Source organism: Opisthorchis viverrini (genome assembly GCF_000715545.1).
Source record: "Opisthorchis viverrini unplaced genomic scaffold opera_v5_220, whole genome shotgun sequence".
NCBI lineage: Eukaryota > Metazoa > Platyhelminthes > Trematoda > Opisthorchiida > Opisthorchiidae > Opisthorchis > Opisthorchis viverrini.
This window is the reverse complement of record NW_008751874.1, coordinates 473,509-485,151: the sequence shown is the minus strand read 5'-3', so window position 1 is coordinate 485,151 and position 11,643 is coordinate 473,509. Positions and strand designations below refer to the sequence as shown.

General features: G+C 44.0%; 2 protein-coding genes across 2 annotated transcripts in view; one reads left to right on the top strand and one right to left on the bottom strand.

The window, feature by feature from the left end:
- The window catches only part of T265_08424 (hypothetical protein), a gene marked incomplete at both ends in the record, with an annotated part of 96,997 nt that extends 90,850 nt beyond the window's left edge, over positions 1-6,147 (bottom strand). Inside the window, 5 exons of the mRNA XM_009174223.1 lie at positions 585-736; positions 1,213-1,321; positions 5,673-5,744; positions 5,779-5,976; positions 6,016-6,147. Of these exons, the coding sequence (XP_009172487.1) occupies positions 585-736; positions 1,213-1,321; positions 5,673-5,744; positions 5,779-5,976; positions 6,016-6,147 (663 nt within the window). The remainder of the gene's footprint in view (positions 1-584; positions 737-1,212; positions 1,322-5,672; positions 5,745-5,778; positions 5,977-6,015) is intronic.
- Positions 6,148-11,498: 5,351 nt separating this feature from the next.
- Positions 11,499-11,643, top strand: part of T265_08423 (hypothetical protein) — a gene marked incomplete at both ends in the record, with an annotated part of 4,116 nt that continues 3,971 nt past the window's right edge. The window contains one exon of the mRNA XM_009174222.1: positions 11,499-11,633. Within this exon, the coding sequence (XP_009172486.1) occupies positions 11,499-11,633 (135 nt within the window). The remainder of the gene's footprint in view (positions 11,634-11,643) is intronic.

Genomic DNA, 11,643 nt, shown 5'->3' with positions numbered 1-11,643 from the left:
TATATATATATATATATATATATATAAACCAGTCTAAGTTTCAAGTGGTTCCACCGGGATATTTGAACGAGCCTTGAATGAAACTTCAATTCATTGAGATCGATTTCTCAGTGGACACTAGCACCTACAGTGTTTTCACGAAGCTAATACATCCAAGGTTTGATGTTCATATCAGATATGTAAGACGGAAAATTTTGAGCCCCGAAGAGGGTACAGCCGCCGCGGGCTGCACCGTCTGCAATTCCCCACTAGGCTACTTATTACCCCGTAGTATTTCTCACACGATGCGCTCGCTGTCTGGTTTCAAATATCTCCCTATCCGTAAAGCTGTCTCACAGTACAACCATAGATATACAGCTCCTTTCCTACTTCTGGTCACAGCAATGATGGGGATGTATTTTTGGAGTACAAAGATATCCTGTTATCAAATCAGCGGTGACGAATAAACCGAGCTCCTAAAGCAGTGTGGAGCCCAAGGTCGGCAGCTTCCAAGCCAGTTGCTGAGTGATGAGGAAAAGACGCTGGTGAGGTATATAAATATATGTATATACTACCTTATAAGTAGCATTGTGTCGGGAACTTACTTTTATAGCTTCATAGTTTCCCGCCACGGCGGCCTTGTGCAACGGAGTCATTGTATCTGCAGCTCGGTAATCCAAATGTGCACCTCCAGACACCAAAGTCATAACCATATCACGTGGTTTGGCCAACTTGATGGCCAATGTGAGCGGGGTTTCTAAATAAAAATAAAGAGGAGTATGTTTTTTCTGTTGAAGTGAATTTTGCGAGAAAAAAGCCTGCTTAGATTTTTGAGCAGTGGATTCCATACGAGTGTTTGCAACCACGCAAGTCCCGTGTGTTTTGTGAATCGTAAATGATGAAATCTGTGCAAGCTTACTACGTATCCCACCGCTTCTGCATAAAAGAAGCACGTTACAAGCAAGTTGGCAGTTGCTTATGTGTTCCGCCTCACTACCTAAATTACAGGAGGTGGTAGCGTTGCTGTTGTTGCACGGAGCCCAACTCAGTCTCTCTAATTATTTTCGTGATCTATTGAAAAATGACTGTAAATGAACCATCCCCTGAATTGTCCTTCAAAAAATGGACCTCACCTAAAAACGACGTAAGCTTTACAGATAAGAGTTACCCACTAAAACGCGGTATTATTATGGCATCACAATAGGCAATCCAGTTCGCGGCCAAAAAGCTCACCTCCCATGTCTTTCCACTGAAAGTTGGGATCCAAACCTTTGTTCAGCCATTTTGTAACCTTATCGCATTCGCCATTCTTCACGTTGTCCAGAAACTGACGTAGATTGGACTGCAAATCGGATGGAAAATGCGCGGATTTGCTAGTTAATATGCTATGGAAACAAGTGAAACCAATTTTCTTTTTGGTAAACCTATGCATGTAATAGATATTATTCCTAATCCCTTAGCGCATACACACATACCTGACTGACATAATGCGAGGGATTTCAAACTTTGATCTCGTGAGTGTCCGTGAACAATGTCTATTATATTGAAACAAACTTTCACAGAGAGAGTGGCCAGATTAGACTGACAAGCGCTGCCAAGTAGAACTAAGCCCTTAAGGGATTCTGCCTCATTAAGTCAACTGGGCTAGTATAAATCTGGGATGCTGACTTCGGGGAATTTGGGATTTTTGTAAATTTGACTTTCACTGCGCAGGAGAACTTCATGGATGGAAGTTAAATGAAACGGGTTAAGGACTGGTTCCTATAAAACTTGTTCGGCTATTATCTGGGGTTAATATACGAACGGAAAGCAGCTCTGGGTTGTGTTCGCACCTACTTTTATTGTATATGCTAATTTAAACTGGTTACTACCAATGTTGGATGAATTTTTGTTCGTTTGGAAAACGACCCGCTTTCATCTGCAATCGGTCTAGTTATATTGCATTCACAAGTTTTTCTGCCTAAAAAACATCAAAACCTAACTTACAGCCATACGTCTGAAACTAAGTTTTGAGCGTCTATTTATACATTTAGTTTTCTTCTAATTGTCTAGATAAAAGACCTCCTTCCCCTGAGGAGAGCCCTCTAAATGTTAGCACTAATAACGCTTCCAGGCAAATTCAGTTCCGGGAGAGACACTGTTGGCTTAGTCAGGTAATTTCCTCATAAAACAACAATATTGTACAACTTGCGGTTCAGAATATTCATGCGCCCAGCCACCTTCAAGAACTCGTACGTACTTGGAATAACAATAACTTGTGAATGTGAACTACACCAGATTTTTGCATTTTTTCACTACTTGTTTGTTGACTCACGCGTGTCAAAAATCCAAACAGTCAATACTTGGAATACAATAACAATAACTTGTGAATGTGAACTACACCAGATTTTTGCATTTTTTCACTACTTGTTTGTTGACTCACGCGTGTCAAAAATCCAAACAGTCAATCCGCAGCTCAATTTAGCAACTAAACAATATTTTCGTTGTAACCTGCACTGGTCAATCTTAAATAATGATATTTTGATGAAGACGTTCTTACGGTATAGAGCGAAAAGCGGTGAAAGCTTCAAGTATGTGTTGCGTTTCGGGTTAAGGTGCTCAGTCTGGTTTTTTTGCTTCTCTTGGTCCTTGAATATCTGTCTATGCTCTAAATATGCGGGCGTCGTCCTCTGGTTTCCAACATTGAAGGTGCTCGCGGTGTTCAAAATCGCCATCGCAATAAGGCAGACTTGCAGAATTGAACCGTATGAACAGGTTGTTGCTGAAGAGTGCATCATATCTCTTCCGGTGACAATCTTGTTTAAAGGATTATGGTTAAAGCTATATTGACATTTCCATCTGATTTTGTTCGCCCAATTAACTGAGGATCAATGAGCTATCTAGTCTGCGGATGCTGCTGCCAGCAGGTTGATCTGTTTACGACAGAAATCCCTATTACATTATTTAACCCTCTGCATAGTGTGCAGCTAGAAATGCGCAGCTTTATAACAAACACCTACTAAGTTTGTTTCAGCCAAAATTACGAACCATCCATCACATTCAGATAAAACTTCCTCCATAAAGCTGTGTACAAACCACAGTATTTTATACAAAAATATACAGGGGGCGTCAGGGTATGTCCCTTGTCTGGATATATTCGGATTAAACCTGGTTTCGAGTTATTTTAGACCTGCATGTAGCGCTAACGGGGTTGAAGAAGTTAAGGTGCTTCAAATCACTTTCTACAGCTCTAAACAATCATACTGGTAAAAGCAGCTGAATTGTCACCAAGTAAACATGAATGACCTATGTTAACACTAGTGAATTGTAGATCTTCAACTAAGCCTACCGAAGGAATTTGAGACCAAGTCCAGATAGCTAAAAGGTTGCTGATGGTGTTGATGGCAGATAAGGTACATTTTCTAGGAAAAGACTTAAGTGTTCCTAATGGATGATATCCATATGGATACAAACTGGGTTAAAATTCCGAACATTCTAAGACAAGGTTTCTGTAGACTCACAATCGAGGGTACTGCGGCGTATGTTAGCCATGCTTTTCTTTCTGGACACAAGCCATAAAATACCGGCAAATGCATGCCATCACCAACCGATATAGCCGAAAAATCCGGCTAAAACTTTTTATCTGTTTTCCGACTTTAGAAATCGTTTGCATTGTAACCGATTGTTTTTTGGGATGGCTGCCAAAAGCAGGCAAACGGAAGTGCAGGCAGCGATATTATTAACCTTCATCAACCGTAACCAAACCACTATCGCCAAAATGTCTACACCACGTCTTTGAATAGTTTTGTTGTGTAAGTCAGAAAATACAACTGACGCTTTAGCTGAACAGGGTAATCAAAGCAGCACATCGTAATTAAGGCCCAGAATATTGAACCCAAAACCTGTCTTCAATCAGCCTGTTCCAAAAGATGTCCAAATCTGACTGAGTGACTGTTTTTTGTGGATCTCATTTTATATGAGGGGGTCAGGTCTTTTGCGTGAAGAAACAAATCAATCCAGGCCATGTATTGAAGTCTGCTGAGACTTTTTAGAAGTTTATTTATCTGTCTGTGCTCGTTGCGAACAACTGTGCACTTTAATCAGTCTAAAACCGGCAGCACAGTCAAGTTACACTTAGTAACTAAACAAGGAGGAATGCCTTTTGACCCAAAACTGATGGCCACTTATTGATACAAAATGCAATATGGCTGATTTGCGTGCAATTAGTAATAGATTCTCAACAGTGATGAGATAATCCGACATCTGCTTATGGTATACATAGCAGATATTTCCCATCAGTTCGGATACCAATGTGGTTGGGTCCGTAAACTCAGCTGAATAAATTTTGCGGAACAATAAGCAGAATCCTCTAGTACCGGATGTACCAAATAGTACCTCAACTTCTTCCAGTCTGCATATAAAACACGCATCAGAGCTGCGGCACAGCTAGATGATTCGAGTTTATGTTTCATTAGGGGGTCAAGTGAGTACCTGCTACTGAAAGGACGCACCTTGTGATCTTATGGTCAAAGGTTGCTGGCTTGTGAATGTTTACTCATTCGCTAACTTCCGAAAATCATAGTTCAGTTTTGATCTCTACTACAGGATATACCACGAGACTTTTCATTAAACTTTATTGAAAACTCCTGAGGGGTCTACAGAGAATTGATAAGAGATAGTTAACTAGGGCTTACAGAGCTCCTACCTAAAATGTAGTAGGTTTTATGCAAATTGCGACTCCAAAGGCACCTGTTTTTGAAAAAAATTCAGAAATGCAGGGTAGGTAATCCTCACTATTCTTTCTACTCATCAGTTGCCTACGCTCATCAGCCGCCTTGCAAAATCTTTGCCGACGAAATCAAGCCATATTGATTTTGTCCCTTCCTTACAAGATAACCGATCATCCAAGCCGAATGCTACAGGAGCAGATGTGGTCGCAAGAGAATCCGTTGGCTTCCTACGGCGAAATAACTTCTGCTCACATAGAATGGATGAAACTATCTCCTCATATCCGCTAAGGCAACACACGTAGTAAAAAAAAGTTGCAGGTCCAGAAAACCATCAGCACAGCTGGTATACCTCTCGTAGATGTAATTCTGGATTCCTGATCACCTGAATGCATCATACACAGCATTCCAATCATAACGTACACCAAATCGTCCTTTATTGTGTTGATCAAACCGTAAACTATGACTAGTGATTGATGCCGTGCTGGTAAAACCACTCAAAAAAGCGAGAACAAATTATTGAATTATTGAGCGATCACTGTGATTGCAGGCTGTTGTTTTGGTACATACTCAGCTGCCCACATCAAGTGACACCTTGTAAGATACCGTAAGGCTGAAAATATACATAGCCCCAGCTACTTATTCTGGCCGGTGGAAACAAACCCCGCGGCAGATAAAAAATAGTCCACAACACACGCATTATGACTGTTGTCCGTATAACCACCGACCGTCTAAATCTAATCTGTGGAACACTTTTAATCTGGTAATGGCACCCGCATCTAGCCTGTATAACTCAAAATTGTGGTAGGAGACCCTTCCTCAGGTGGAGCATTTCCAACTTTTTAGTTCCACCAGTTAAATTCGACCAGAAAAATACTACCCCGTGTAAGTCAAATGACGCCCAAGCCAAACTGGCGATGCTAGAAACCGAATGAGCCTGTTTACAAACCAAAGTCAAAATCTAGATCCCTAACAAGCCAGCCTCACCTTGATATGCAGTTTCTTCAGTTTGTTCACATTCGTTTTCAACACCCGATAAACCCTTTGTTTGTATTTCAGCTTCACAAATGGAGTGAGGTAAGATCAAAGTTACTTCAAGGTGGCCAACAGAATTTTCGAAAGGATATTCCCTTAAGGTTCTGTCTTCTTGTAGAAACTTTCCTGCTTTGCCTTTTGAAGGAGGAAGAAATAATCCGAAATTCCATTTGTCTTTTATTGGCTGAGAAATCTCCTTCAGTACACCAATTTTAACGTCATAAATTATTGCGTCTGGGCTAAAACTGTGGATTCCCTAAACATGGCTTTAATTCACTGACTAAACATTTCTCACCTCGACTCCTAATTCGGGACATGTAATACGAATAAAAATCAACCCCTGGTAGGGAGCATCCGTCTGGCTTCCGTTCATACTGAGTGAAAGACCAGAGTCACTATCCACCATTGGTTGTATTAGACTGTTCATTTGTCAGCACCCAGCGAAGACATCATTGAAATGAACTTTTCGTAAATCTACAATAATACAAACGACCTTGAAAAACATTCCGTAGAATAAATGAAGAATTTGAACTCGGATCCACGGGTCTGGGGCATCTCGTTGGTTCACAGAGATGTCCTTAAGATCGGGTCAGAGAACAGTTGTTAATACAGAACGTCTTACTGATCCCACTCAGACGCGGTTGATTCTCATCTAGGGAACAACGAATAGCAAATAACTTAGTAGACACATTGTCCATCAGGTTTGCTCATTTATGGGAAGAGAAGCGCTCGTAGGTACACTTCAGTGTTCAGAGCCAGGTAAAAGACTCGTGGGGAATGGGTTTTATCACTCCTGATAGTGGCTTCCGAATGAATTATTATGGCCGATTTCAAACCAGAATATTTCGTAAAGGGGTAACTAGCACACTGTATATTGTGAGATCAATACACGATTCGAAATCTGAATAGGCACTGTAAATACAATGAGAGTCCTAGCGGTCGACTTCGCCTTCGTAAAGGTGAAAAGAGCGTTAACCGTCTCGTCCTGGCGTTTATACCGGAGTAGACATCCTGTGGAAGAGAAAAAGTTTCGCCTTTCTCCACCCGTCCACCAGTGTAGAAACAGCATGTGACTGACCCCGGAGGCTCGCGTTTCGGAGAAGTTGGTAAAACGGGTTATATGGATCGAGCCAAAAGAGGCTGCAATTGCATGTGGTACCGCTTTGAATTTTGCAGTTTCCCGGGGAACGGATTTGGCGACGGCTTTCTTTCGGAGTAGAGGGAATGCCGATTACGGCACCACTCGTGGTTGCATNCACCACTCGTCATTTTGGAGCGACCTCTCGAGCACATTTGCTTCTTGCTTCACCCAAGAAATCAAGTGACGCCGGCGCACTCTATCAGGGCAATGGGCAGAAGTGGAATACAGTGGAGAACAAACTGGGTAGAAAATGCCACAGAAGATTATATCCAAGATGATCGCTTCATTTTGGGAATTGTAGACTGCCAAAAGAGAGAAGCGTTTAACATGGTCCGAACTATCATGCTTTCATTTTGAGCAGATGTCGGGAAAAGGATGGCGTCACCTTCTTTGGAAAAAAAGCATGTAGGGTGAATATGTGGGGGGTTTCTGAGCATGGTAACATTAGATGCTTGGTAGATACACTAGTGGCTCCCTTGGAAGTACTAGGATCGCCATGACACATCTTTGACCTAGACACAAAGCAGCGTGGGTCGGTATCTCGTCACCCCTAAAGGGAAATTGTCGCGTCGTGAAACGTTTTGGCACGAAGTGGGTTGACGTTTTGAGGCTGTTCTCCACACTGGGACGCGACGCAGGTTAATGCTATACGCCTTCGGTTAGATAATGCATGGAGTAACCCAGTTTACTTGAGGAAGACACCAAAAAAATGTTGCAGAGCTAAACATTTGGTGATGGCACGTGCGTGCATATAACACCGGATGAAGCTGCAATAATTCAAGGAAAAAGCGCCTAATCGTGTTTAAAATATACCCATTTAGATTGGTCAATGCATGCACTGGCTTACCTGGCGAGATAAGTACAGGAACAACGGACAGATTGAACTAATTTTCGACAATGAGGAGGAGTAAACACCACCTCCATGCATGTCAAGGAGCCGGCACACCTTTTGAAATGTTTAAATGTTTAGCGGTGGATGATGGAAGTTTCGGTAGCCTGTTATCTACCCACTCCTTCAACTGGCTGATTAACTTGCTTAATAGCTGGCTGGCTGACCGACAACAAGTGAGAGGAGATGGAGCAGCCGATGTCCCGTTAGTTTCAATGGGTTTGTTCAAAATGAAGAAGCCCATGGCTTTTTGACTCTGATAGTCTTTCACCTATTTGTGCGGCCGCACTGGAAAAACGGATGAATGTCACTTCCTTGTTAAATCAAAGGATGGACAAGGCATGTTTAGCTGAAGGGGAGTCCAGTGTGATGTAATTACTCGCACGTATGGGAGCCCGCTTGCGGAGTGATAAAAGGATAATGGGTGTACCGATTAAAAGCAGTTGGCCCTGAGGATGCATACCACCGAGTTTGGTGAACAACTTGGATCTAGTGGGTACTCAGGAGTTCGGATTTTCGCTGGCCTTTATGCCCGTGCGGCATGCCAGAATAGTACGGCGGGTGAACGTTTGCTAGCTCCAGATATGTCAGCTTCGGCTGCCCCTTCCCTTTTCTTTCGTGTGTAACCGAACGGCGTGTATTATCGGAGGAATTTAAAGTGCTTCATGTCGGACTAGCCGTCGCACCAAGGGGCGAAGGCCGGCAAGGTGGAGCTTAGTGTACCTGAAAAAGCATGGCGACACCTCGGAGGACGGCTTGTTTGCCTTGATAACGCTTAGTAAGTATTCGCAAATTATACAGTGCTTTATTGAAGGTCGTGTACAGAGTGTTGCAGCGCCGGTCAAGATGAATGCTATGTGGGCTGAGATAATAGTTTTCCAAAAAAATTCGAGACTTGGGGGCTGGCTTCTAGTGTATTTCGTATTGATCACGCTGTCATGGACATAACATACGATCAGGAGGCTGAAGCGTGCGAGTGAGAAGCGAATTGGTTGGAAAAGCATCGTCCTGTGGAGATAACGGGGAGCAGCATACAAGCCGTGTAAATAATCCATATCTGGCACGTCGCCTGAGGATGAACCACAACAGGTATAGGAGCGGGAGCAGTGTAAAAAAGAGTATACGCACACATGCAGATTACCCCCAATGGGTCATGTAGTGGCATAGGTAGAATTTCTGATTGAGTTGTTCCTGAGGTGTGCCAGCCTTTGGCTAGCAAAATTGCCAGGTAGGAGTGAACATTGCACGATTGGTCAACCCAGTTACTTTGTTGTAAAGACTGACTTAACTCTCTTCGATGCGTGGGACTACATTTTCAGGCTGGAGGATAAATACTCAACACATCGAGATTATTCTGAGATGGTGTAGCAAAATGCGTTATAAAGGGTGATTGTCACAGGAAAGCGAACAATTTCATGGCTGGGGAGGGAGCTGAGGGTAAAACACACTCGAGTTTTTGGGGGTACGGAATTTATAACCAGAAAGTTGAGTGACCGGAAAGTTGAATTCACCCCAGTCGTCGCTATAACTGAATTTTTGAGCAGCAGATGGCGTAGGAATGTGATATTTGGTTCCAGCCGCCAGAAGCAAAATAGATCAAAATCGTTGAATAAGCGGCGGGGATGGTGTGGAATAACTGAATTTTAGGTGACAGTTCTTGAGCCCTAAATGCCAATCTGCAACTGTGGCTGAAATCAGGGCGGAACTCTCACAAAATCCACGTTATATTCTCTAAGATGGATAGTGAACGTTGTTTAAAAAAACGCTCCACCGAAATCGGGGTCTAGTTGTTTCAGCGGAATTAATTTTTGTATCGGATGGTTAAAAGTCCGAACACCGCGAATGAAATAATAAAACGCTGGGTGCTCTGGTGTCTGGCAGATGAAAGTTGCGAGCACTATCTTGTCTCAGGTGGAAAACGAAATGTCCTCCCTCAAAACCATACAATCGATTGCATACCCTCTGAATCCTGACACAACATGTGATCCAACCAACCTATAAAAAGGGTCACTGCCTATTGACACGATTGCTTCTGAGATTTGTCAACGCATGGAATGTCGGCATCATGTCTTAATATTCAATACACCTGATCGAATCCGGCTGGAGCATGCCAAAACTGCCCGCCTGACTGCATATAACATGCAGGACACCATGTGCACAGCTTGGCGGTTCTGGATGTCGAAACCGTCCATGCGCTTCCCGATAATAATGCAACTCCGAATGAAAGAATGCCGCGTGTCTGCTAACAGCTCAGATTCTTCTCTCTTCCACCTAAAAATTTCATACCTGAAAAATTAAAGCTAGCCGTACTAGAATGCAAAGACAGCTTACCAAAATGTTACCTGAACCTGTTGCCCCGTTAGCAACCGGCACCTGCGCGGGCGAGTGCCACGGTGTCATACAAAGCTGCCTGTTGGCATCTGTACCCCACGCTCCTGACCATGAGTCCTCCACTTCTACCTCTGGGCCACCACAAATGTTGCCTCTGACCTCTTTCACGCCAACAAGATAGACTGCTGATTAAAGAGATACGGTAACTAGACAGCCCACACATGAGGCTGTAGTGAGTCTCTCTCCAGACCTCCTCACCTAATGACACTTCGTGTCTCCACACCAAAGCGCTTCCTTGGACTCAGGCACCCGCTGTCCAAGCCTCGCAACGCGACCACTTCTCCTGTACCAACTCCCCGAGCTACTGCCCTTCGCCCTTCCTCTACAGACCTGGCTAAATCCGTAATTCCTCATAAACACATATGTAGCCCCTCTACCCAGTTACCCGACAGGATCTTTCAACCACAGCTACCGTTACATAATCCTAGCCCCTATCAAGTTCCGCCCCTCTAGAATCCCGCGTACTATATGTCCGGGATTTCTTTTCAGCACCTACCTACTCCACCACAGCCTCCGCCCCCTCCAAAGTCACGTACAGCTCCGCCTCTACGACCTATACCTGTATCTCAACTTCCTATTCCAAACACCCTTCAACTACAGCCAACGCAGAGGGTTCCTGCTCACCCCAACGGAGCTCACTCCTCCAAAAGAGTTTGATTATACCACTAAATTCATCACTGCACACTGTCTCCTCTCCTTATTTTGCACCTCTTACCATAAACCTTTTATTCTATCTCCTCCCATCAGCCCAGTTCAGCTACCCGTTCCCTCCGCTCCCTGCGATTCGAGTCTGAAGGCTTTACAGAACAGATCCACCCCGCCCTCTCAATGCCCCTGCCGTACCCTGTCATTCCCTGTCTCTTAAAAACTTCTACAGCCCTTCCATCCCGCGTGAACTAAATCCCGCTGTTTTGGTTGCGCTGCCACACACGGTACTATCCCCCGATTATGTGGATTACAAACGACCGCCTGACCCAGTCATGAAGCTCCGTCGTCTGCATTGCTACCCAAAAACTGTCTCGACACCCATCATGGTAGGTCCCTGCAATACATTCTCACGTATCTTAACCTTTGTTATGCATGGTGAGAAAGGACCATATGTGGATTACGACCGCCTGACCCAGTCATGAAGCTCCGTCGTCTGCATTGCTACCCAAAAACTGTCTCGACACCCATCATAGTAGGTCGGTCCCATACATTCTCACGTATCTTAACCTTTGTTATGCATGGTGAAAAAGGACCAGAAAACATCATGAGGATGGATGCCAAAAAGGATTCGGGGATCTGAGGCTCCTCAAACTCGTCCTTCTTATCGCATCGTGAGAAATTGGCCCGGAAGGCATCAGCCATTTTACGGATGATCCGAAGCACCTTCTCCCGTATTACTCGCATGGACTTCCAAACGCTCTATGGGCCTACGTCAGACCGCTCCTGGAATACGCCAACCAAGTTGTCTACTCAGGACGCACGAAAGACGTCACCCTCATTGAGCGTGTCCAGCG